The following is a 26,859-nucleotide window of genomic DNA, read 5'->3' as shown; positions in this document are numbered from 1 at the left end:
CCCTGCTCTTGTCCCCGTCCTCCCACCTCCCATCTGTTTCCACGGGGCAGCTGGGGTGATCGTTCCATCATAGCGCCCCATGTTTGCAAACCACCAGTGGCTTCCTCTTGCCTTCAGGACCCAGTCCTTCCTGAGGTGGGGACTCGCTCCTCAGTGTGTGATCTGGGGAACAGTACCTTATTTGAAATACAGCATTTTGGTGTGAGGGAACTGGTATAATAGGAATATTCTATGCTTCACAGTGTTTGGGTGAGATGAATCTAGGCATTTGTCAAAACCGACTGAAATATATTTAAGATCTCTTTGTTTTATGTATGCAAATTGGAAAATAAATTGAAACAAAAAAAGAAAGAGTCACAGCATTTTGGGGTCCACCCCAGCCCTACGGGATCAGAATCTGCATTTTAACAAGGTCCCCTTTGAGAAGCACCTGCCCTGCGTGTGGTTGCCCCTGCTGACTTCTCTGATCATTTCTTCCAGCTATACTGGCTTCCCCTACATCCTTCCAACACAATAACCTCCTCAAACCTGCCCACGTAACAATAATAATAACTGTATGTTTACAATCCCTTTTTAAAAGCCAAGCCCTTGGGGTGCCTGGCTGACAGTTGCAAGCAATTCTTGATCTCGGGGTTGTGAATTCAAGCCTCACACTGGGCGTAGAGCTTACTTTAAAAATAAAATAAAAAGCCAATCACTTTCAAAGGTGTTTTCCATTGCATCCTCACAACAACTTTCCGAAATAGTGCAGTTTAACAAATGATGAAACAGAAGCATAGAGAGATTATGTGACTTGCCCAAGGTCACGCAGCCTTATGTGATAGAATTAGGATGAAAATCTAGGCATCTGGATCCAGACTCTGTGCTCTCAATCTCCCTAGTCTGCTGCCTCTCACCCCACTCTTGTCTAGACCAACTGCCCTGCCCTCCAAGAGCTCCCGGTCTGGTGGGGGAAGCAGTCAGTAAAGGGCAATAGAAGCTACAGTGGACATGTCACGAGGTGAAGGCGAAGCCTAGCCTAGGGGCAATCAGGAAAGGCTCCTTGGAGGAGGTAGTGTCCACAGTGAGACCCAGAGAATAAGGAGGAGCTTGCCAAATAAAGAAATGGCGGCAGGGGGTAGGGTGCCTGGATGGCTCAGTCAGTTGAGCGTCTAACTTTTGATCTCAGCTCAGGTCTTGATCTCAGGGTCGTGAGTTCAAGCCCCACATTGGGCTCCACGCTGGGCGTGGAGACTATTTAAAAAAAAAAAAAAAAGGAAGGAAGAAAAAGAAATGGCAGGGAAAAGGATGTTTATGCAGAGGACCACCAGGGACTAAGGTCTTTAAGCAAAGAGAATATGGTCATCTGCAGCAACTTCTCAGAATTCCCTTCAGCCCCAAGACTAAGGCACAATTATTGCATTTGTAGGTTATTAATTATTTGTGAGACAGTGTGTTTCATGTCCGCCCTCCTTGCATGGGAACAGACTGGATCATTTCATTCATTGGGCACCATAGGCAAAACACTGGGGACCCATGGGTTTTCTGATGGCTGACACCAAAGTTTGCACTCTGGTAAATTAAAAATGTTACTGGTTCAAAAGTACCACAAAGCCGCCACAAAACTGAAATATTGATCTACAAAACTGGCCAACTCAGTTCCACTCAACTTGTCTGGATCTCTATGTAAATTATATTTATCAGATGGGTGCCTCAGTCTAGCTTAGGGATGATGTGGGGCAGAGATCTCCAAAAGGAAGAGGTCTTCAAAGACTCTAAAAAGAGACCTGAGAACCGGGGCGCCTGGGTGGCTCAGTTGGTTAAGTGTCTGCCTTTGGCTTAGGTCATGATCCTGGGGTCCTGGGATGGAGCCTCTCTGCTCAGTGGGGAGCCTGCTTCTCCCTCTCTTGCTCGCTATCTCTGTGGCTGTCTCTGTCTCTCTCACATAAATAAATAAAATCTTAAAAAAAATAAAAAAATAGGGCGCCTGGGTGGCTCGGTTGGTTAAGCGACTGCCTTCGGCTCAGGTCATGATCCTGGAGTCCCTGGATCGAGTCCCGCATCGGGCTCCCTGCTCGGCAGGGAGCCTGCTTCTCCCTCTGACCCTCCCCCCTCTCATGTGCTCTCTCTCTCTCATTCTCTCTGTCTCAAATAAATAAATAAATAAAATCTTTAAAAAATAATAAAATAAAAAATAAAAGAGACCTGAGGACAGAAACGGTATCTATTTTGCCACAAGGTCATTTGCCTTACCTGACATAGCACCCCGCACAGAGTAGGTATTTGTAGCGGACATCGAGAAAGGATACCCACTCAGCCATTCCCATTCCCTTCTTCCCCCATTTGAGGAGGGTCCATGCAACTCAGGAGAGGCTCACCAATCTCATCTCCTCAAAGGTTATCCCATGCAGCTTAAACCAGTGCCTTCCAACTCCTACTGTTCATTGCAATCACCTGGCCAGCATTCACAAGATATAGATGCAAGGACCCAAATCCTAGAGATTCTGGCTAAACTGGATCTGAAGTAAGGTCGGGTATAGATTCTTTTCAATCCTTTCACTTGATGTGTAGCCAGAGTTGAGGACCGCTGATGAAAATAATCATGATTATCTTCTTTTTGCCAGGTGTTGAGACAAGAGTGACTGGGTGACTGAGTGCTGGCCAGTAAGATGTTAGGAGAGATCATTTAGGGGTTCTGAAGGTGAAGACCTCTGCAAGTGATGCCTGGGACTGTGGCAGCCATTTTGTGGTAAGCAAGCTGGTGTGCAAAGGAGACACATCCCAGGCCAAAAGGCAGCGAAATAAAAGCTGGGTCCTCAACCAAACCCAAACCATGCCCCACTTCTGGGCTTCTTTTTGGGTGATAACGGTTCTCCTATTCTTTATACTGCACTAAGTCCAATTTCTATTACATGCTAGCCAAATGCATCCTCACCAAGATGCTACTCAATAAATGCTGACTGAGTAAATGAATGAATGAATGAATGACCCTACTGAAGTAGAGTGCAGGTAGGGAGCCCTGGAACGTGAGGTGGCAGACCACACAGGGTCTGAGGCTGAGGGGCTGGGACTCTATCCTGGAAGTAATGGAGAAGGAAGGAGGGTGTGAGCAGAGGACAGACAGAGTCAGTGTTGGTGGTCAGAAGACCCCTCAGGAGCCAAGTGGGGAATGGGCTTGAGGGGAAAAACTGGACCGGGAGTTAGGGAGAGAAAGCATCCACGTGGAAGAGGACAAGACCTGAGCTGGGGCTGTGGGGATGGAGAGACAGACAGAGGACAAAGGGAGTGGGCAGGAAGATGGGGTTGATGGCTGTGGGAGGAAATGGGAGGGGAGGGCCAGTACCTGGGGTCTAGCCCAGTGATCAGGTTGGTAGTGGGACCATTGAAGATGGGAAGCAGGGAGGAGTGGCTTTTGGGGAAGCTGTTGAGCTCAGTGTGGGAGAAAAGGAGAATGTGAGGGACCAGGGCAGGGCACCTAGGGAGACAATAGCCTGGAAAGAGTTGTGAAGGCCCCAGAGGCTCATGGGAAATATAGGTCTTGGTCCAGACCACTGGCCAGGGAACTGCAAAGTCTCGTGAGAAATGTAGTTTGAGGTCCAAAGGGTGCTGCCCAGGAATCTGGTCAAAGTCAGAGTCTGGGGTGGCTTTCTGGTAGGCCAGGGACTAGTTTAAGGCCATACTGCAAGCCAGGGTTACCACACTGGGCATGAATGAAGCGCCCCCTCCCCCAATACACACACACACACACACACACACACACTGCTCAATACCTGCCTCCCTGAGCATGCTGGGGTTGCCCATGGTGGAGGAGCACAGGGTCTCCACCTCTTGTTGCATCCTGGGAAGGTGGGTGGGGGATGTCTCAGGAGGATGGGGAGAAGAGCCCTGACTGAGCCACCCATCCCAGCTCCTTCTCCCCACTGCTGTCTCCTCCTCTTTGAAGCCCCGGGGGTAAAATAAGGAAGAACTGTAAGGTTGAGACCACATAGGAATCCGGGTTCCCCTAACCTCTGGGAACCCAGTGAGTTCCAGTTCCTCTGTGCCCCGATTCCTTCTTTGCCCCTTTCCTGCTTCTTCCTCCACCTCTCCCTGTCTCCTCAACTTTCTGCCTCTCCCTGCCTCTGTCCCTCTCTCATCCTCCTTCTCTCCCCATCTCTCTGCCCCCCTTCCCCTCTCTCCCCATCTTTTCCCCCTGATTTCTCCCCATCTCTCCTCCACTCTTTCCCTTGATTTCTCTGCCCTCTTCCTCCCCATTGCTCTCCCCCTCTCCCCCTCCATCCCCCCAGTCTCCTTCTCCCCTAGTTTCCCCAACATTTCCCCAGCCCTCGGTCCCTCCTTCTCTTCATAGCGTTCTGCCTCTCTCCAAGCCTACCACCCTCTCTCTGTCTCCCTACTTCTCTCCCCACCTCTCCCCAGTCTCCTTTTCCCATCTTTCTCCTCCTCTTTTCTCTCATAACTGGCTCCCCTGCCCTCTGTCATCCCCTTTCCGGTCCCACTTGCCCTCCGCTCATCCCTGTCTCACGCAGGAACTGGTTAGACACAGGCTAGATTCAAACAGAAACTGGATTCTGTATGCGGGAGGGAAAGGTGGGCAGGGGGCCTGGTTGCCATGGTACCTCCAGAGGGAGGGGGAGGGGCTGGGAGCTCCAACTCCTGGGTCTGAGGGAAGAGGGAGCTGGGATCCTGGACCTCTGGGTCTAAGGGAGAAGGGAGTGGGAGACTGGATTCCTGGATCCAGAGGTGGATGTGGACGGTCTGGGGGCTCCTGGGCCCAAGGGCAGGAGTGAAGGGGTTATGCCACACAGCTGTTCCTTAGGCATGTCTTTCTTTGTGTCTGCAGAACTCTCAGCAGGAAGTGTGGGAGAAGAAGCTGGACTTTCTTAGTTATTCTGTCTGTCCTCCCCTCTCTGTCCCTATTACCTATATCTCTAGTACTCTACTCTCCCCTTCAAGATGGTCTCTGCCTTGACTTGACAAGCACAGGCTCTCTGCTTTCTAGGTAGTAGCACCTTGATTTTCTGAGTGATTTCTTCAGGGGTGAGCTTAAAAATCAATCTAGGACACAGAGTCCACGCCTGGAATTTTGCTGGACCTGTTATAAGAGAGGATCTTTCTTTTTCTGCTAAGCTTGCCAGGCTAGTCAGAGTCTAGGTTGGAGCTGCTGGGAGCTCTTATAACCATATGGGGAGAGAACATGCCCCAAAGCAAATACAACATGAGGAAAGCAAAGACCAAAGATGCAGACAGACTGCTGATGATGATTGGGATACCTGGATCCAGCCATGCCTGAAGCCTTCATCTACCCAATTAATTCCCTCCTATGCCTCGGTCATTTGAATCTCTGTAATTGGCAATTAAAACAGTCCTCACTTAAATAGACTCAGTTTCATCCTCAGTTCCTCTGTGGCCCTGATTCCCTTTTGGCACCCTCATTTCTTTCTTTCCTATCAGGCTGTCCTTCTCCATTTCCAGTGGCCAACTCCATCCCTATAGGACAGGGAACATCTTTCATTCCCATGACCACAGGCACACCTAGCCCCCACAGCCCCTCAGTCCCCGAGCTCCATCCCTCCTGCCTATTGCCTCTCTCTACTGCTTCCTCTTCTCTTCATTCCCACAGTCCTGACACTCAGGCTTCATCCTCTCCTGCCTGGACCCTCGCTGCAGCCTTCTTCTTGCCCTCCCCTCCTCATTCCTTTCCCTTAAGGGTTCCAGAGGTGTCCTTCTGCACCCAGATCTGACCCTGCCCCTCCCCAGCTTGCAGCCCTCCCATGGCTCCCCAGTTCCCCTGGACAATGTTGCAGTTTCTCAGCCAGGCATTTGAGGTCTGCAATCTGGTCCCACCCTCCTCTCCCACCTCACCCCTTCAAACATTGTCCAATCCCTCCCACCCCACTCCTGTTTTCACTCTTCACATCCTGTGCCTTCTGCCTGGAATGTTCTTCCCCATCTCCCCAAGCCCAAATGCCCTCATCCTTTAATAAGAAGCTCAAATGCCCCCTCCTCCAGAACCCTTCTTTGACTCCTCTTACTACTAGCTGTATTTTTGTCTCCTTCCTCTGCACATTCTTTGTCTTCTCCTTTCCCAGACCACTGAACACGGTCCATTCTGTCTTGCTCAGGGATTTGGGCCTGTTCTACCTGCCCTGGTAGACCAGCAGCTCCTAACTTATCTCTGGCTCTCCAGTATCACCCCACTCGGGACGTGTTGAGTGAGTAAATGAAAGACTATTTCTCTCTATCTCTGTGGCTCATGCTCAGCAGCCCCAATCCCGTTTACCCTGTCTCTCTTGGGCCTCATGAGGCAACATAGGTTGAAGAAGAGAACATGGAATGGACTCTGGAGTGAAACAGACCAGCATCAAATGCTATGTCCAGACTGTGCAACCTTGGGCAAATGTCTTCCCCTCTCTGAGCCTAGTTTTAGCTGCCTCTTCTGTAGCTCTTTCTTCCCTCTTTGGGTGTCCTTCTCTGTCTCTTCTTCCTGCTAGAGTCTGGGTCTTTATGCTTTCATCTCCCTCTGTCTCCATTTCTCTCTGTGTCTTTATTTTTTTTCCTCTCTCTCTCATCTCTAGAATCCTGCCTCATCTTGCTCTGTGTCTGAATTTGAATTTCTATGTCATGTGTCTCTGCCTTTCTTTGTTCATCTCCTATTCTCTGTGTCTCTATAGCTTTCTGCATGTCTCTGTCCCCATGGCTCTATTTCTCCATCTCTGTTTCTCTGTGTCTCTCTATCTCTCTGTCTCTTTCTCTGTCTGTCTTAGCCCCATATGCCTCCCTCTACCATTCACCGCATCTCTCTTGGGCCATTCCTGTCCCACTCCCTGGCCTGGCTCACAGCCTGGGACACAAATCCCTGAATCAGCATTTTCCTCCTATTCCAGAAATTATGTCAGTGCCGCAGTGGGGGTGGGCTGGTTCTAGCTCTGGTCAGAGTGTTTGCCTCCCTGCATCTTCATCCACACAGGCCCTAGCCAGCTTGGCCAACTTCTTGGTGTTTGTCCTCTCCATGGGCAGCACCAGAAGAGGTGAATCTTTGTTTACACACATGTGTGCATGTCTCTGGGTGTGTAGCTACATCTATTTCCCAGAATATTTGTGTGTGAATCTGTAGGTATTTATGCAAATTCATCCATTCACTCATTCATCCACCTACCCATCCATCCATTCAACCATTCACCCATTCAACTATCACTTCATCCACCCATCCACCCACCCACCCATACATACATCCAATCCTCCAGCCGTCCACTCATCCATACACTCATCCATCTATCCATCCATTCATCCACCCATCCATCCATCCACCCATCCATCCACCCACACATCCATCCATCCATCCATCCATCCATCCATCCATCCATCCATCTATCTATCCATCCACCCACCCATCCATACACACATCCATACATTCCTCTATTTATTCATGTACTTGTTCACTCCTTCATTCAACCAATCCATATTTATCAGGTGCCTACTGTGTGCCAGGCAATATGTCAGGCAGCAGGGATGCAGCAATAAACAAACTGAAGTGCTACCCCCATGGAGCTTATGTGTCTGGCCGTCCTCAATGAGCCAAACTCCCTGCTGCCCCAGGCCTCGCACAGGCTGTTCCTTCTTGCTGGAGCACTTCCCTTCCCCTCCCCCATCTTCATCAGGTTTATGCTCACTCACCCTTCTGAGTTCAGTTCAAACATCACTTGGTCACTTCCTCAGGGAAGCCTTCCATGACCTCCTCAGACACACATAGCATTGATTCTAATACATATAGTTGGGTTTTTTTTAAGTTGTATTTATTTAAGTAATCTCTACTTAACCCAATGTGGGGCTCTAACTCATGACCCCAAGATCAAGAGTCACATGCTTTTTTGCCTGAGCCAGCCACTATAGATAGTTATTTGATGATTATCTGTCGCCTCTACCAGACCATAGGCTCTCACAAGACTGGGATTTTTGTCTGTTTTGTTCCTAGCTGGATCCCTGTTGCCTAGAGCAGTGCCTAGCACATAGTAGATGCTCAGTATTTTTTTTTTAATATTTATTATTTTTTTTTAAGAGAGAGAGAACACACCAGCGGAAGGGGCAGAGGGAGAAGAAGAGAGAATCTCAAGCAGACTCCACACTAAGCTTGGAGCTCAATGCTGGCTCCATCTCCCACCCTGAGATCACAGACTGAGGTCAAAACCAAGAGTCTGACACTTAACCGACTGTGCCACCCAGGCATCCCAATGCTCAGTAAGTATTTAGCAAATGACTGCATGGATGGAATTAAATGAATATGGAGTACTCACTCTGTCTCCTGGTTTTCTTCCTGTCCAGTACTCTATGCTGTTCTACACTCCCAGAGGCTATGACAGGCAAGGTCCTCAAACATCCTGGATGCAAACAATGTAGTGGCTGAATGCAAGGGTCTAGATTCAGACCCACATGGTTCTGAACCTCAACTTTGACACTTCCCAGGCATGTGACCTCAGGCAGGGCATTTCCTTTCTCTGAGCTTCAATTTCCGCACTGTCAAATGCAGTTAAAGAGTACGTGGGCAGGCGTCTGGCTGGCTCAGTCAGTAGAGCATATGCCTCTTGACCTCCAGGGCATGAGTTCAAGCCCCATATTGGATGCAGAGTTTACTTTGAAAGAAAGAAAAAGTACACGAGCAAATGCATATAATCATTAATTATGACAATACTAAACACTAACCATTTTTTCTAAGCACCCCATATGAATTTAATCCTCCAAATAATGAAGTGGAATCTGGGTTTTTAAAAAACTGTCCTCATTTACAGACGGGGAAACTGAAGCATTGAGAATCTAAACCATTCACACACAATACTGAGAAGAGACCTGGGACTGGAACCTACCTCTGCCGTTTCCCAAACCACAGGTGAAACCAGTACCCTAAACTGCCAGCCAATGAGGAGATGTCTCTTTGGAGATGTGTCATGGAAGTCTGGCAAGCCCACCTACGTACACACCTCTGAATGTATGCATTGCTGCATACTTCCTTCTGTGCATCTCTCCTGGGGAACGGGGCTGCCTGTGGACTCTGGGCGGGCCAGCTGGGTGTGAAGGTCTGGTTGTGAATGGGCTCTGAGCTTCATGGACCTGTGTGCATCCATCTGGGCATGTGCTCCCCTCCGCCCATGCAGGCTTCCCTGGGTACAGAGGCAGGTCCATCAGGGAGAATGAAGAATTACTGAGGGTCGGATTCAAGATCAACCTGGGAGGCATTTCTGGGGTATTCTACAGTGTGACAATGACTGCAAATGTATATATAGGTAAGTAGCAACATGTGGGGAGGGAGGTGGAATCTAGTGAAAGGGAGGGAACTTGTCTTAAAGCTGCCTTGGCAGAAGAAAGTAATTTTTTACTTAGTGTATTTATATGAGTGTCACTGGGGTGGGGGGGTAGCCCTAAAGAAGACTGAGGGGCCTCCCAACCACCCCTGCGGGTTGCTGCTGTGACTCTGTGGATCTGGATCTTCTCCAAGGGATTATCCTCTATCGACCTCGGTTTCCTCCTCTGTGAAATGGGAATAGCATAATTGTACCGAACTAATAGAGCCAAAGTGGAGATTAAATGAGAAAATCCTTTCAAAGCACTTAGCTCCGTGCCCAGATCACAGTCAGGGGCAATTATCATTAACCGCTATTAATATGGCAGTAACTCTTACTTGCTGCTTTTGAGAAAGACTCATTAAGCACCTACTTGGTGCGAATGCTTTACCTACATTGCCTGGTTTTTCACACGTCTGGATCGCTTCGGAAACAGGTTTATTGTCTATATTTTTTGGATGAGGAAACTGAACCTCAAGAGCAAAGAGCGCAAGGTCACACAGGCAGGGGCCGGGCAAGGCAGGATCCAACCCCGGGTCCCTGCTATACCTCTCGCGGGGCTGAGATTCTCCAAACCCGCTAATTCTGAGGCTCCGCCTCCCCTCCCACTTCCAGCCCTCAGAGCTCCCCAGATGGGAGGACTCCAAGTCCTGGGTCCTGTGAAGGAAGGGCCCCGGGAGGAGTGGGCCGGGAGGGATGGATTCCTAGATGTGAGAATGGAGGGGGTGGGAGCTCAGTACCCTGGGTTCCGGGAGGAGAAGTGACTGGGGTCCCAGACCTTTCCATCTGAGAGAAGAGGGGCTGGGGGCCGGGACCCCTGGATCCTGGGGGAGCGGAGGGTCATGTTCCTCCATAACTGGATCTTCCACTGTGTAAGAGAGCTGGGTCTCGTACGCCTCTCCCCCGTTCCTCGCTGCCGCCGCGCGATTTCGGCTTTCAAGTCGCAGGTTCAGAGGGGAGGAAGGAGGGGGTGCAAGGGGAGGAGCCGCGGACCTGCGCCAGGGGCGGGGGGAGGAGCCGAGCGGGCACCGCGGCGGGCGCGCGGGGCTGCGGCGGCGGCGGCTCAGGGTGAGTCGGCTCCTCCCCCCTCCCCCTGCCCCAGCCCCCGCCCCGGCCGATCCTGGGGGGCGGCCCCAGCGCGTGGGGGCGGGGGTAGGTGCAGAGGCACGCGGATCTCCTGCCCGAGAGTGCGGGTGCTGCAGCGCTCGCTGGCCGCCCCGGGGGAGGGGCACTTGGCCCTAGAAAGGGGGGTCCCGAAACACCTAGGTGTACCCCAACCTCGCCCACCGATCCCCCGGGCGTGGGGATCGTTTACCTACTCCATGGCTCCTGAAGACTTAAGACTCCGCAACCTCTCGAGGTCCAGGGCATCATTCCTCCCCCCTGCAGCGCCTTGGGACCCCGGTGTCTCATAACCCCCCCCCCTCCAAAAAAATTCCCATCCTCTCTGCAGCCGGGAGAGGCATTAAGGACTTCAACTCCCAGCAGCCCATGCAGCGCCGGGTCTGTGAAGTCTTAGCCGCGCTAGCGCAAGGCCTGCTGGGAATTGTAGTGTCTAGGCTCAGCGGGAGCTGGGGCCCGGGAGGTGGGAGGGGGTGGCTGGACCTCCCGGGGGTCGCCTGGGGTCGAGCAGCCAGTCCGAGTAGGACAAGACGAGAGGCTCGGACTGAGCTTTTTCTCCTGGCCGCGGCCTCCAGATCCCGCTCCTCTTCCCACCACCTGGCGCGTGGGGACGGGTCCGCAGCCCCTTGTCCGCCCTACAACCCCCATGGGCTGCCGCCAGCCGCCGCCTCGGCTGCCACCCAGGACACGGCAGGGATAAGCTCAGGTGAGTCTAACCATGCCTGTGTCGGAGTCCTGGCCTTCTGCAATACCCCCACGACACCTGTCCATCTGTGAGCTCTGGTCTGTCCGTCCCTAATTTCTCCCTGCACTCTCCTTCCAGTCCATCTCTGATGTCTGGCTCCAGACCATGTGTGGCTAATTCCCCTTCTCCCCACATCCACCTCTTTCTCCCAGTCCTCTCTCTTTTATGCCCCCACCCCCATCCAACCTTCCTTCTGCACCCATGTCTCTCTGCCCAGCCCTCCTTTGTATCTTTTTGCCCATCTGTGGTCTCTGGCCATTGTCTGTCCATCTGTCCTTTATTTCTGCATCCCATCCATTCTTCCAACCACTGTTTCCCTTTCAAAGATATTTCTGTCCTGGCACTTATACAGTCCCTCTGTCCGCCCATCTCTCACACTCCCATAAATTACACACTAGTCCATTATTTATGGCTTAGTCCATCCCAAATCTCAATCCTCGACTTTTCCTCTGTCTGTCTGCTTATCTGTCCCTCTGTTCTGGGCCCCAGTTTGCCCTTCCCAGTATCTCTGTCTCCCCTCCCCTTATCTCTCCCTCTCTCAACTTGGTCCCTATCTCTGCACCCTGCATCTTCTATCCCACCCCAGCCACCACCACACTCTTATCTCTCTAACCCCATCCTTCCCTCTGTCTTGGTGCTCACTCTTTCTACCTGGATCTGGCCTCCTTCCCGTTCCTCGAACCTGCCAAGCTGTTCCCGCTGCTTAGGATGCTTTTCCCCACTCCAGCCCCACCGCCCACTGGCTGTGGCCAGCCCCATCTCGTCCTTCAGGTCTCAGAGAGCTCCCCAGCTGCCCACCTCCTGGTCCTTTTGTGACATTTCCTCCAACTATTTCTTTCAGAGCACCTCTCACAGTGTGAACATGTCTTGTTTGTTTATGTGTTTGTTGACTTGTTTATTCCATGTCTCCTCTCACTGGATTGTAACACCAGGAAGTTGGGAAATGTGTGGGGCTCATTCTCTGCTGGATCTGCGGCAGCTGGCATCGTGCCTGGCATGTAGTTGGTGCTCAATGAATATTTGTCTAATGCATGATGAACAGCTGTCCCTTCATCTGCCTGTGCCTAAATTCTGTCCTTTGTCTGTGCACCCCTAATCTCTGTCTCCTTGTCTGTCTATCCCTTTATTGTGCATCCTTAATCTCTGCCCCTTGACTGGCCTTCCTCATCTCTTTCTCCTTGTCCATTTGTCCCTATTCTCTGTTCTCTTGTCCATTCATGCTGATCTCTGTCCCCTAGTTTGTCCAACCCGTTACTGTCTTCTTGCCTGCACCCCAAATTTCAGTCCTCCTGTATCTGCCCCTAATTTCTTTCTCCTTGTCTATCCCTCCCTAATCTACTTCCCCTTGTCCATCTACTCCCAATCTCTGTCCCCTAGCCCATCCTTCCTTTTCTCTTTTTCTCTTCTATCCCTTATCCACCTCTCTTTCAATCCCATTCCCCATCTGCACCCTTGTCTGGCCCCTTCCAAGCACAGAACCCACCGGCTACCATGTCAGGAGACTACGAGGATGACCTCTGCCGGCGGGCACTCATCCTGGTCTCAGACCTCTGTGCGCGGGTCCGAGATGCCGACACCAGTGACAGGTGCCAGGAGTTCAACGACCTGCGAATTCGAGGCTATCCCCGGGGCCCAGATGCAGGTCAGCACCACCCCCCAGCTGTCTCGGCCAGCCCCCTGTGTCCCCTATACTCAGTATTTTCAGAGATTCAGAGATTCAGAGCAGACTTGCTTAGCTTTCTGTCCCCTAGGTGGCTGTGGCCACTCCCTCTTAGAGTCTCACCTCCATCCTGCCTGCTGCTGGTCCCCCAAAACTTTGATCTAAGGAGAAGGAGCTGGGTGGGCCATATGACCCCTGACCTTTTGGGTTTGGTCCTGTGAGCCTCCTGCCCACTGCCCCTCCCCCCAGCCACATACATATCCCCTTCACATATCTTTTGTGTATCTTGCATAGTGCTTTAAAAGCTCAGGCTCTTTTTTTTTTTTTTTTTTTTTTTTTATTTATTTGAGAGAAAGAGAAAAAACAAGCACAAGCTGGCGGGGGGAGGTGCGGAGGGAGAGGGGGAATCTCAAGCAGACTCCATGCTGAGCATGGAGCCTAACACAGGGCTCGATCCCTCAACCCTGAGATCATGACCTGAGCTGAAACTAAGAGTCAGACGTTTAACCGACTGAGCCACCCAGGTGTCCCAAAGCTCAGGCTCTTGAGTCAGGCTGTCTGACTTGTCTGGGTTCAAATCCCACCACCCCTACTTACTAGTGGATGACTTTAGGCAATTAACACTTCTTCTGTGCCTCAGTTTCCTCTTGAAGATGGGGATAATAAAAGTGGCTGCCTCCTGGGGCAGCTGAGAGACTCAAATGATATAACACATGTGAAGTGCTTAAAACAAGTTGGGCACGCAGTGGTCATTCAATAAATGCTGGAATGTACTTATTGAACACCAGCTGTGTACCAGGCAGTGTGCAAGATCCTTGGCATATTTCATCAACCACTCACAACAACCCTCTGTGGTATCTATAATCCCCGTTTTCGATGGGGGAAAAAGACTCTGAAGGGTAAAGTGACTTGCCCAAGGTCACCCATTTAGGAAGCAGCAGGGTTCTGAGAGCAAGGATCTATTATGAGTGCTCTTGTCCAGACGAGGAACCCTGAAGAAGCACGTGCTGCGAGGTTATAATGACAAATCACACTTGCTGAGTGCAGGGCAGGGCTCAGCACCTTGCGTGCGGGAGGTGACAAGGATGAGAAATGAGGTCCAGAGAGCTGCAGTTGCTTGCTCAGAGACTCACAACCTATAAGCAAAAGGGCCAGATTTGACCCCAGGAAGTCTAGTATACTACCACAATTTGGGGGTCCCCAAGCCCACCCTCAGTTTCAATGATGCCCTAGAAGGACTCACAGAAAAGCTGTTCTACTCACAGTTACATTTTATTACAGCAAAAGGATGGAAGTTAAAATCAGCAAAGGAAAAGACACATAGAATAGGGTCCAGGAGAGACCAGGTGTGAGCTTCCAGTCTCAGTCACATAGACATGGCTTACTGTCCGTGGGGCTGAACTTCACCTCCAGCCCCTCCAGAGGCCAAGTCCTTTCTTAGTTCTTCCTATGTTCAGGAGGCTGGAAAGCCCTTGCTCTGCTCTTTAGCACGTCCCACCCGGCCCCTTCGCTGATCTGCTGTGGGACTCTATACAGGAAACTTTGTATCTATTGACCTCAGTTTCCTTTTGTGGAAAACAGGCATACTAATGTTGCCAACCTCCTAGGGTGCCTGTCAGGCCTAAGTAAGCTAATGCCAATAAAGTGCTTAGGGGTCTGCAACATAGTAACTACTCAGTAAATGTCTACCTTTATATTCTGCTATGCCATTTACCTCCTGCACTCCTCAGTACCATAGTTGAGAGGCAGGACTGGTTTTTCCTATTTGGCAAATGGGGAATGTAAGGCTCAGAGTGCTTAAGATACGTTCCCAAGGCCACACAGCAAACAGAGATTTGAACCCTGACCTGCCTAACTGCCTCATGCAGCCTCCTCTCTCCTTGATCATCTCTGAGCATTTTGGAGGACGTTGGTTATACCTCAGATGGTGTGTCCTCTTAAGGAGAGGCAGCATGGGCTAGTGATAAAGAATCACATCTGAAGACAGACTGCTCTTTCAAATCCCAGATCTGTCACTTACTACCTGTGCAGCATAATACAAGTCACTCAGCCTGTCTGTGCCTCAGTTTCCTTATCTTTAGAATGGTTATATAGAGATACCGACCTGTGGGGTCCTGGAGTTTAAGTAATGTATGTAAAGTGCTTAGGACAATGCATGGCAAATGCTAGAGGCTAGCTCTTTGGGGACAGCAGTGGGAGGATAAACTGTGACCCCATCCTGACCCCTGACCTTTGTCCTCACTCTCTCCAGACATCTCCGTGAGCCTGCTGTCGGTCATCGTGACATTCTGTGGCATTGTCCTTCTGGGCGTCTCCCTCTTCGTGTCCTGGAAATTGTGCTGGGTGCCCTGGCGGGACAAGGGAGGCTCAGCAGTGGGCGGGGGCCCCCTGCGCAAAGACCTAGGCCCTGGGGTTGGGCTGGCAGGCCTGGTAGGTGGTGGTGGGCACCACCTGGGGGCTGGCCTGGGTGGCCATCCTCTGCTGGGGGGTCCACACCACCATGCCCACACTGCCCACCATCCGCCCTTCGCTGAGCTGCTGGAGCCAGGCAGCCTGGGGGGCTCTGACCCCCCTGAGCCCTCCTACTTGGACATGGACTCCTACCCAGAGGCTGCAGCAGCTGCTGTGGCCGCTGGGGTCAAACCGAGCCAGACATCTCCTGAACTGCCCTCTGAGGGAGGTGCAGGCTCTGGGCTGCTCCTGCTGCCCCCCAGTGGTGGGGGCTTGCCCAGTGCCCAGTCGCATCAGCAGGTCACAAGCCTGGCACCCATCACCAGGTGAGACAGGCTACTGGGCTGGGGGTCCACTCTGAACTTCTGTTCCTCCTCTGTGTCTCTTTCCCAGATATGGTTCTTCTGAGCCCTGCAAGAGGAGAGGCCTAGAGGTCTGGAGTCCTGAGTCCTGGGGCAGGAAGGGGCTTGGGGTGTGGACTCCTAGGTCCTGGGGATAGAGGAGGTTAGGGCTCTAGACTTCAGGATCTAAGGGAGGAGGAACCTAGAGATCTGTACTCAGATTCAGAGGGTATAGGACTCCGGGGTCAGGAAGGTGGAGGAGAATGATTAGACTCCCAAGGCCCTGAGACAGAAAGCAATTCATCTGTTTCAGCCTAAGCCAGGGGTGGTGGGGCCTGGAGCTCATTTGTTCTGTATTCCTCATTCTGCACATGTATATCGAGCACCTAATATGAACCAGATCTGAGATGGGTGTTGGAAAAACAGAAGTGAGCATGGCAAATAGACTCTGCCCTCATGCCACTTACAATCCAAGGGAAGTGGGTCCCCAGAGAGGCTGTCCCCACCCACCCAGGCCAGCGCTGCCGGAAAGTGGCTTAGGGGGCCACAGCTGTGGGAGTCTGAGGAGTCGATGACCTGGTCTGGGAAGAGGCTGGGGCCTTCCAGAGGTGGAGGTGTTGTGGCTGAGACCTGCAGAGTGAGGAAGTGTTGGTCAGGCACAGAGGTAGGGGTGTGAGCTGGGCATTCCAGGAGGAGAGAGCGGCCCATGCAAAGGCAAGAGGGGTAGGAGGTCACAGTGCATTGTGGAAATTGCCAGCAGTCACTATGGCCTGAGAGTAAGTGTGAAAAAAGAAAGGTAGAGAGATGTGGCTTAGGATGTGGGCAGGGCCAGACCACATGGGGCCTTGAATGCAGGGCTGAGGGACTGGGACTTTGTCCTGGGGGCACTGGGGAGCCATGGAGGGCTGTGAGCAGGAGGGGCAGGGTTAGTTCTGGGTGTAGAAAGACCTCTCTGTGGCCACACAAGGGAAGGACTAGAGGGACAGACTGGAGGCCAATAGTCCAGGCAGGAGAGGACGAGGCTGAGCTGAGATTATGGGCATGGGGATGAGAGGAGGAGATAAAGAGAGTCAGAGGGCAGAAGAGGTGAGACCTGAGACTGATGGCTGTGGGTGGGTAGGAGGTGGGTGGGTAGGAGGGGTAGGAAGAGGTACAGAAGGCCTCCAGCCTGGCCTGGTGATTGGGTGGATGGTGGGGCTGTCAGAGGATCTAGGAAGAGGAATGGATTTGAGGGAGCCCCTGAGCTTATCTGGGTCTTGTTGAGTGTGAGGGGCCTGGGGCAGCCTCCGGAGAAACTGCCCTCAGAGGGATTGTCTTCGGCCCCAGAAGTTCATGGTAGAAGGTGTTCTCATCCCAGGGTCTGGCCAGGGGCCCAGGGGTTCATGGGAGATGAAGTTTGGGGTCTCTGGGGAGGCCTTTCAAAGGCGGATGGATACACTGGTCTGAGCTCTTTCCCCTCCCCATTATACAGATGGAGAAACTGAGGCTGAGAGGGTATTCCTGACCTGCTCAAAGTCACCCTGGGAGCAAGGAGAGGCCGGGGGATCTGTAGCTGAAGGAGCCTCCCCTACCACATCCCTTTCCACGGCTCAAGCCCTCCCACTTCCTCACCTCTTCTGCCCCTTTCTATGGCTCGAGCCCTCCCACTTCCCCCGTGCCTACCTCTCAGCACACCTGAGGCTGCCGAGCACTGCCCATCACTAGGGGCCCCATCACATGGACTTCACCCCGGGTGTGATGGTCCTTGCAGGAGAGGGCAGATGAGCCGGGACCACGGATGGGGAAATTTGGGAGAGGGGAGGGAAAGGTTTTGAAAGGACAGGAGGTGAGGATGGCTTCAGTGTCTGACCTGCAGATCTAGGGGGAGCACAGGGGAGGAGGAGGGGGTTGGGGAGAAGGTGCTGAGCTGGGCGGGGAATGAGGGGTGTGCGGGGTCTGATAGACTGCTGAGGCTGGGGGCCAATCCAGGCTGGAGCCCAGGAGACAGATATAGCAGATTTAGCAGGCTGCTGATGGGTGTGGAAACCTGGGGTGCAGATGAGCTTGTCCAGAGAAAAGGTGTGTGTGTGAGAGGGGAGAAGGAGCCGGGGTGGCTGAGGGGAGACCTCTGGGCTTCCAGAGTGTCCCCCACACACGTTTGGACAGTGGAGAATGGAGTTGAGAAAGGACAGGCCAGGTGGAGTGATGGTGAGGTGGGAGAGGTGAGACTGGGGTTAAGATAGGTTGGGGGGATTTGAAGAAGGGCAGGTGAAGGTTCAGGAGGTCTGGGTTGTGTGGGGCCCCAGGGGTCCATGAATAAGTTATTCTGGGTCACGCACTTGAAGTCAGGAGGAAGTTGGAAGCTTCTGGAAGTTGATGCATAAGCAGGTCCTAGTTGGAGCTAGCTTAGAGATGGGGATACCCCCCAGTACAGGTGGAGAAACTGAGGCTCAGAGAGTGCAAGTGCCTTGCTCAAGGTCATAGTGAGCAAAAATGCAGATCTGTGGCCATTTGGCTGTGACCCTTGGGAAAGAGGCAGGGAGGAGTCTCTCAGGTCTTCAGATGCTGTCAAAGACCCCAGCCAGTGACCCCACCTTGGTCTTCCCCACTCCCCACAGGTACCCAGCCCTACCCCGGCCCCTCACCCAGCAGACCCTGACCCCCCAGCCGGACCCTGGCAGTGACGAGCGGCCGCCTGCCCTACCCTTACCCTTGCCAGGCGGGGAGGAAAAAGCCAAACTCATCGGGCAGATCAAGCCGGAGCTGTACCAGGGGACTGGACCAGGTGGCCGGCGCGGCGGTGGGGCTCCGGGCTCTGGAGAGGCCGGCGTGGGGGCGCCCTGCGGCCGCATCAGTTTCGCCCTGCGGTACCTCTATGGCTCAGACCAGCTGGTGGTGCGGATCCTGCAGGCCTTGGACCTCCCAGCCAAGGACTCCAACGGCTTCTCCGACCCCTACGTCAAGATCTACCTGCTGCCAGACCGCAAGAAAAAGTTCCAGACCAAGGTCCGGAGTGAGGGTCCTGGACATCCAAGAGGAGGGGGTGGGAGTCGGAACTCCTGGGTCTGAGGGAGGAGGAGCTGGGGGTCTGGACTCCTGGGTCCTTTGGAAGCAGGGTTGATGGGCATGGTGTCTCTCTCCTCCCCTCGCCCATCCCCTCCAGGTGCACAGGAAGACGCTGAACCCTGTGTTCAACGAGACATTCCAGTTCTCAGTGCCCCTGGCTGAGCTGGCCCAGCGCAAACTGCACTTCAGCGTCTATGACTTTGACCGTTTCTCGCGGCACGACCTCATCGGCCAAGTGGTGCTGGACAACCTCCTGGAGCTAGCTGAGCAGCCCCCTGACCGCCCACTATGGAGGGACATCGTGGAGGGCGGCTCGGTCAGTGGCCCCTGCATCCCTCTTCTTGGGGACCCAGGACCGCTCAGTGTTTGACCTCTTTGCCCTTGGACTTCATAACCTTCTAACTTCTTGACCCAGGCTTTTTAAAAATTTATTTTATTGCAAAATATTGCAAACATACAAGCAAAGTGTAGAGATAAGATATAATGGGACCCCATCTCCCGGACACCCTGTCAAATATTGACATCATGCCTGGACCCCAGATCTCCCAACTTCTGACCCCCTTTCACATCTGATGGTAACAGTTGAGAAATATAACAGACACCCCTGTACCCATCAGCCACTTTATCATAACTTCATGCTGTGACCCCAAATTCCTGACCCTCCAACTGTCTGACCCCAGAGTTACCAGCTTTTGTTTTTCTGACTTCCTTCAACTTCCAACCTCCTGGCTTTCCAATTCCCAAGCTTCCTGAACCCCCAACCCCTCTGATCTCTGAACATTTTATGTTTCAAACCCTTGACCTCCAGATCTAATCTCATCCTCTGCTCTCCACCCAGCTCCTGATAGCCTGATCCCCCAAGCATCAGACATACTTGGATCCTCTATATCCTGACATCCCCTGTTCCCCCAGTCACCAGATTGTGCCCAGTAGCCTCCCCCCGCCCCGGCCCCCTTCCTCTTCCATCCAATCGCTCCCCAAGCCTGGCTCCTACGCGCTTGTTGGGGGTCCTGACCCTCTCCCTGCCTCCATCCTGTCTCCTGCTTGTGTGTATCATGTCTCATTCTCTCCACCCCCCTTATTATCACTGGAGGTCTTCACTCATTCATTCATTTATTCATTCATTCATCCCTTAAACAACTGGCTTTTTTGTTTCAGGATCAGGACCCGGGGACCCCAGACAGTCCTTGGGAGCTCCAGGTCTAGGTTGTCACAGTTTGCTGTCAGGGGCAGTGAGTGGGGAGTCCAGGGACCTGGGCTTTGGTCAGTGTGGTTGGGAGGCCAGGGGACCAGATGAGGCTGAAGAGCCGGGCAGGGCGGGTCGGAAGCCCTGGCTAGCTCAGCGCCCCCTTCCAGGTGTCTCTCTGTGTGTGTTGGTGTGGAGGCTCTGTCTCCTCTGTGGCTTTGCTTAAGGTTGGTGTGTCTCCTGCCCTCCCTGTGACCGACTTCTCTCCTCAGTGCCTGTCACACTGTCTGAATCTCTGTCCCTCACCCGGTCTGTGTAGGTTTCTCTGTTTCTCTCCCTCTCTCTCTCTATCTGGGTCTTTGCCCTTCCCCCCACCCCATTCTCGGTCTCTATCACTCTGTTCAGGTCTCTGCACCCTCCACCAAGTCTCTGGTCCCATTTCTCCAGATCTCCTGCACCTTGGGGGCTCTGACACCCCCCCCCCCAGGACTCTGTCTCTCTCCTCTGAGACTCTGTCCCCCTCTCCTCCTGGTCACTGTACTCCTCTCTCTGAAGTCTCTGTTCCTCTTCTCTCTCTCTCTCTCTCTCTCTCTCTCTCTCTCTCTCTCTCTCGGACCAGCGCTATCTCTGGGTCTCTAGGCCCCTCCTCTGGGTTTTCTTTCTTTAGGACTCTATGGGTCTGCCTTTCTAACTGTATCTCTCGGTGTCTTGGTCCCTGTCACAGTCTATTTCTCACTGTGTTCTCTGGCTCTCTCTGGCTCTTTCCTGCTCTCTCCCCACACCCATGCCTCTTTCAATCTTCCCTGCAGAACAAATAGGCTTTGCTGGTGGCAGGCAGCTGCGGCCAGGGAGTTACCAGGTTTAGTCAGATTGTTAAGTGAATCAGCAATCGGAGTCCTGGATATCAGGGAGGAGAGCTGGAGGCTCCAGATGGGAGAGAGAGGGGGTTGGGGTGGAGACCGAGACAGGGCATTGCTGAACCCCTTTCCCCAACTGCAGGAAAAGGCAGATCTTGGGGAGCTCAACTTCTCACTCTGCTACCTCCCCACGGCCGGGCGCCTCACGGTGACCATCATCAAAGCCTCTAACCTCAAAGCGATGGACCTCACCGGCTTCTCAGGTGGGTTCCAGGAGGTGCTGGGATCTGAGAAAGGAGCGTGTGGGGCCCTGGACTCCTGGGCCTGAGGGAGGAAGGTGCCGGGGGCAGGACCCCTGGGTCTGAGGGAGGAGGGGCTGGGGCCCTGATTCTGGGTCTGAGGGAGGAGGGGCTGGAGGTCTGGACTCCTGGGTCTGGGGGAGGAGGGGCTGGGGGTCTGAACTCCTGGGTCTGAGGGAGGAGGGGCTGGGGCCCTGATTCTGGGTCTGAGGGAGGAGGGGCTGGCAGTCTGGACTCCTGGGTCTGAAGGAGGAGGGGCTGGGGCCCTGATTCTGGGCCTGAAGGAGGGGGTGGGGGCCCAGACTCCTGGGTCTGAGGGAGGAGGGGCTGGGGGTCTGGACTCCTGGGCCTGAGGGAGGAGGGGCTGGGGCCCTGATTCTGGGTCTGAGGGAGGAGGGGCTGGAGGTCTGGACTCCTGGGTCTGGGGGAGGAGGGGCTGGGGGTCTGAACTCCTGGGTCTGAGGGAGGAGGGGCTGGGGCCCTGATTCTGGGTCTGAGGGAGGAGGGGCTGGGGGCCTGGACCCCTGGGTCTGAGGGAGGAGGGGCTGGCAGTCTGGACTCCTGGGTCTGAGGAAGGAGGGGCTGGGGCCCTGATTCTGGGCCTGAAGGAGGGGCTGGGGGCCCAGACTCCTGGGTCTGAGGGAGGAGGGGCTGGGGGTCTGGACTCCTGGGCCTGAGGGAGGAGGGGCTGGGGCCCTGATTCTGGGTCTGAGGGAGGAGGGGCTGGGGGCCTGGACTCGTGGGTCTGAGGGAGGAGGTCGAGGTCAGTGCTCTCGATGCCTGCCCCCAGACCCCTACGTAAAGGCCTCTCTGATCAGCGAGGGGCGGCGTCTGAAGAAGCGGAAAACCTCCATCAAGAAGAACACGCTGAACCCCACGTACAACGAGGCGCTCGTGTTCGACGTGGCCCCGGAGAGCGTGGAGAGCGTGGGGCTCAGCATCGCGGTGGTAGACTACGACTGGTGAGGGGCGTGGCCCGGGCGGGGGGGGGTCAGGGGGTGTGCCCGGGCCCGCCCCCTCCCTCCCCGGCCGCTCACCGCCGCTCCCTCCCCCAGCATTGGGCACAACGAGGTGATCGGCGTGTGCCGCGTGGGCCCGGACGCCGCCGACCCCCACGGCCGCGAGCACTGGGCGGAGATGCTGGCCAATCCCCGCAAGCCCGTGGAGCACTGGCATCAGCTGGTGGAGGTGAGCGGGGAGGCCACCCAGTGCCCCTGGCCCTCCATTCCCGCGCTCATGCAGTCATTCACGCGGAGCGTCCGTCTTTATGGGCTGCGGAGTCAGACCGCTTGGGCTGGAATCCCGGCTCTACCAACTTGAGCTGTGTGACTAAGAGCACGTTGCTTAACCTCTCTGTGTCCCCTCAGTTTATTCTGCTGGGTGATGGGCTTGTTAATAGCATCTAAAGTTAGGATAGATGTGAGGATTCAGTGAGTTAATGCAGGATTAAGTGTCTGCCTCTCAGTAAGGGCTCGTCAAGGGGTCAGTTACTCTTGCTATTATTTCCCATGATGCTAAGCCCAAAGTAAAAGGGAAAAACTGAGTGATAAGATGGAGCAGGGTTGGGGGTTTGGGGGGTTTGGGTTTGGTTTGGTTTAAAGCAGGCTGTAATTGAAAATCACTGGATTGTGGTTTACTGGGTGGGGATCAACAATTTTTTCTTCATAAGAAAATGAAGTCAAAACAGAACAGAACAGAAAATTTCACAGGGCAGCACCCATTGTAAGGATCATACCATCTTTTCTTTCTTTCTTTCTTTCTTTCTTTCTTTTTTTTTTTTTTTTTTGTCTTGTGGATTGTGGTCCAAAAGGCTTGGAAGTCTGGGAGTTAGAGGACATCTGGACAAGGGATGGGGGGTGCCCTTTGGCTTAGGGTGTCCTGACGGGCCTCTCAGTGGAGGTGACATTTGAGCAGAAGCCTGGAGATTGAGAAGGAAGGGGCCTAAGTGAAGGTTTTGAGGTTAGGAGAAGCTCGAAGGGAGAGAGCACGGCTAGGCAGCTGGGTGTTTCTCCTAAGCAAGAAGAGACAGGGGCAGGCCCCTGAGCCTGGAGCTGAGAGGGAAGGGGGAAAAGGGCAGATAACAGGAGGCCAGCAGGTCACGTGAGAACAAGGTTGCCATTTTTTTAAAGCTAAAAATCATTTATGATCATCACATCGTCAAGAGAAATTCTCAAATATGGCCATTCTCTCATTTGAAACAAACAAAAAAAGGACAGAAGTAGATTTTGAAGATTCTATCCATGAATTTGCTGTCTTTAAAGCCAAGACAGTAAAATCATACTAAATTCTGTTTAGAGTATAAATAAACATTTAAACTTAATGTACTGTGACTTACAACACACATACTCTTCATTGTTTTCGATATTTTAAAAATAATTTTAAATTTCCAGAAAAAAAATTACCCATAAAAAATACATGAAAATAAGGCTGCTTATTTTTCCCCTTTGTCTCAGGCTCTGATTTGACATGGGACTGACCTCTATTTAAAATTTGATATCTTGCTCATCGTGGATTTTTTTGGATTAAATCTAATTTTTAAAAATATTGCATTGCAATAGTAATTATCTTGAGTGCTGAGTTTGGATACACCTGAAATTTTGCACCCAGGGTGAACTCCTCCCGGACCTGACTGTAGCTCAGCCTCACTTTGGACTTTGCTTCCACGGTGAGGAGGGATTTTAAGCGGCAGAGCACAGAGCTCAAGTGTGAGTTTTGAGAAGACTGTGACTCTATTTAGAGAGACAGATGGCAGCTACTCTCTTCTTCCGCCACTCACTCTTCCCCTAATTTACTCACTCATCCCACAAACTTCTCCAGAAGCTCCCGTGCGCTATGCTCATGCTGGGCAATGCTGGGAGCACAGAGAGGAATGGAACCCTGGCTAAGTGGGGTCCTGACCCTGGCTTTCAGCCAATAGTACCATAGTGAATGGCCCCAGAGGGTCTTTCTACCCCCAGCACTGACCCTGCCCCTTCTCTGCTCACCACCCTCCCCAGCTCCCCAGAGCCTCCAAAATGGAGTCCAAGCTTCTTTGAGGCCCCTCTGAGGTTCTGCCCCATCATCTCTGCAGCCTCATCTCACCTCACATTTCCAGTGACTTTTTCTTTGTGCCTCAGTTTCCCCATCTATAGAATAGGACTGTAATACCACTTGGCTCATCGCTTCAGAGCTGAGTGAAAAAAGAGCGTTGTAAATGATGAAAACAGGTTTGATGTCTTACTATGTTGATTATTAGCGGTTGTCTTGCCTCTGTTCCCCCACGAACCTTCTGGATTTCCTTATTCAGGAAAAGACTCTGTCCAGCTTCACGAAAGGCAGCAAAGGATTGTCAGAGAAAGAGAACTCAGAGTGAGGGGTAAGGAACCCAGACCAGGGGAGGAAGGAGGTGGGGGTCCTGGACTCCTGGGTCCGAGAGAGGAGGGGCTGAGGGCCTGGATTCCTGGGTCAGAGGGAGGAGGGGCTGGGGGTCTGGACTCCTGGGTCTGAGGGAGGAGGGGCTGGGGGCCTGGATTCCTGGGTCTGAGGGAGGAGGGGCTGGGGGTCTGGACTCCTGGGTCTGAGGGAGGAGGGGCTGGGGGTCCTGGACTCCTGGGTCCGAGAGAGGAGGGGCTGGGGGCCTGGATTCCTGGGTCTGAGGGAGGAGGGGCTGGGGGTCTGGACTCCTGGGTCTGAGGGAGGAGGGGCTGGGGGTCTGGACTCCTGGGTCTGAGGGAGGAGGGGCTGGGGGACTGGACTCCTGGGTCCGAGAGAGGAGGGGCTGGGGGCCTGGATTCCTGGGTCTGAGGGAGGAGGGGCTGGGGGACTGGACTCCTGGGTCCGAGAGAGGAGGGGCTGGGGGCCTGGATTCCTGGGTCTGAGGGAGGAGGGGCTGGGGGTCTGGACTCCTGGGTCTGAGGGAGGAGGGGCTGGGGGCCTGGATTCCTGGGTCTGAGGGAGGAGGGGCTGGGGGTCTGGACTCCTGGGTCTGAGGGAGGAGGGGCTGGGGGACTGGACTCCTGGGTCCGAGAGAGGAGGGGCTGGGGGCCTAGATTCCTGGGTCAGAGGGTGGAGTGACAAAGCAAGGGACCAGGTCCCTGGGGTGTCGATGAAGGTACAGCAGGCCACAGGCCTGCTCTCTGCCATCACCGACATCTCCTCCCTGCCCTGTCTTGCAGGTCTGGCCTAGGCCCAGGATCGGACCAGGCCCCCTCAGGACCCCATCCCTTCCTGCCCGGACTGTGAATTCATCTCCCTGAAGCCATAACGTCCGAGCTTCGTGGTGCGGGGCAGCGCTGGGCCTGCCCGTCCTTCTACCCCGCTTGGCGTGAGGGTGGGAGGCAGGCGGGCCCGGCTCCCTGTTTCAGGGTGGGGGGCATTCCGTCTCTACTGTGTCTGTCTTCCCTTCCCCAGGGCTCCCCTTCCAGGCAAGGGGCCATGCATGTCTGGGGGACCCCAGCCCCCAAAACCCTTCGTCTTTCTGTCTGTCTCTTTGCTGTTTGTCCAAGACGGTGTCCCGACCCTCGTTCTCTCTATGAATGTCAACAGACCAATCCTCTGTACTCCCCCAGACACACACACACACACACCTGTGTCTACCCTTTCTGTTCAACACACCCTGCGTCTGGCCGATTCCCCCACAGCTGCTGCTACCAGCACCAGAATAAACACACACCGTGGGTCTCACTCGACCCAGGGCTCCTGTTCTCTCTGGGACTGGGAAGCTGGGCTGGACCATCCTGGCTCTGGATTCAGACAAATTTTTCATTCACTGGCTGGGTGACCTCGGGCAACTTAATTGATCTCTCGGAGCCTTAGTTTGTAAATGCTACATTTGCCAGGGCCGCTATGATCATAGGATGCAAAATGAACCCCAAACTATTGTAAGCCACAAACAAAACTGAAAGACCTTTGTACATGGTAAGTCTGAGCATACAGGAGGACTTCAGGCATGGTTGGATCAAGGTGTTCAAGGGACTCTGCCTAGCTCCTTAGGACTTCATTCTCACGCAAGTCTTTGCAATGGTAGTAAGATGGCCATTTGGAGCTCCAGGCTTATATTGCTGTATCTGTTACGATGGTTTCAGCTACATAAAACAGAATTCCAACAGAAAGAGCTGAAATGATAGAGATTTCTTTTGCTCACGTAAGAAATGTTTCAAAGACACAGAGTCCCAGTGTTAGTTCAGCTGCTCGACAACGTCAGGCACTGGGTTGGCATCTCTGAGATTCATTTTGCCTTCCCCTCATTAGTACAAACTGCAGCAACACCATGCCTTATGTTCTTACACGGTGGCGTCTAAAGTAGGAAATGTATACAGGGGCCGCTCCTCATGTGTTTCTCCCTAGAAGTGTTCTCCTTATTTCTCACTTACCAGAACTGGGTTCAGTGGCCACCCTGAGTTGCAGAGCAGTCTGGGAAAGTGACCGTCTTTGTGGGTTTTGCCAGTGAAGCAGCACAAAGAGGGGGATGATCGTTGGGTAGGAAATTAACAGGACCTACTGTAATCATCCTCAGGGCAGATAATTTCAGAGGAAACAAAATTTGGGGTTCCCTCTCTCTCTGCCTCCATATCATTCAGGAAAAGGATTCTGATTGGTCCTGTCAGGGCCTTGGATGACCACTTCAGGCCAATCATATATCCAGTTGGCAAGCTTGCGCTTGGCACCTCCTCCCAGGATGGAGTCCTCCTCCCCTGCCCATCTCACTGGGATTGGCTCAGACCCCCTTGGGACCTCATCCCTTCCTGCCCAGCTGTGAATTCATCTCCTGAAGTCATAAGCCTCTTTAGTAGAGAGCATAGGGATCCCTCGATCAACCCCAATGGAATCACATGGCAGTGGGCAGGGTATAGTCCTCCAAAGT

At 53.3% G+C, this 26,859-nt stretch overlaps 1 protein-coding gene across 1 annotated transcript; it reads left to right on the top strand.

Moving 5' to 3' along the window:
• Positions 1-12,669: 12,669 nt before the first annotated feature.
• On the top strand, positions 12,670-24,369 carry SYT3 (synaptotagmin 3). Its single transcript, XM_064581786.1, has 8 exons — positions 12,670-12,820; positions 15,090-15,615; positions 18,228-18,615; positions 18,773-18,991; positions 20,861-20,981; positions 21,808-21,979; positions 22,073-22,205; positions 24,304-24,369. Exons 1-8 carry the CDS (start codon positions 12,670-12,672, stop codon positions 24,367-24,369), a joined length of 1,776 nt encoding a protein of 591 aa, XP_064437856.1.
• Positions 24,370-26,859: the final 2,490 nt, after the last annotated feature.

Source organism: Mirounga angustirostris, unplaced genomic scaffold (assembly GCF_029215605.1).
Source record: "Mirounga angustirostris isolate CCGP_5_RB_7025 unplaced genomic scaffold, mMirAng1.0.hap1 SCAF_16, whole genome shotgun sequence".
Classification (NCBI taxonomy): domain Eukaryota; kingdom Metazoa; phylum Chordata; class Mammalia; order Carnivora; family Phocidae; genus Mirounga; species Mirounga angustirostris.
This window is presented reverse-complemented; position numbering and strand designations above follow the sequence as displayed.

Bases quoted from the DNA above. Each gene is read 5' to 3' on its own strand.
- SYT3 (XM_064581786.1), top strand. From the start codon at position 12,670: ATGTCAGGAGACTACGAGGATGACCTCTGCCGGCGGGCACTCATCCTG. The intron at 18,992-20,860 runs GTCAGTGGCCCC...CCCCAACTGCAG, and splicing joins ACATCGTGGAGGGCGGCTCG to GAAAAGGCAGATCTTGGGGA. The intron at 22,206-24,303 runs GTGAGCGGGGAG...TTCCTTATTCAG, and splicing joins ACTGGCATCAGCTGGTGGAG to GAAAAGACTCTGTCCAGCTT.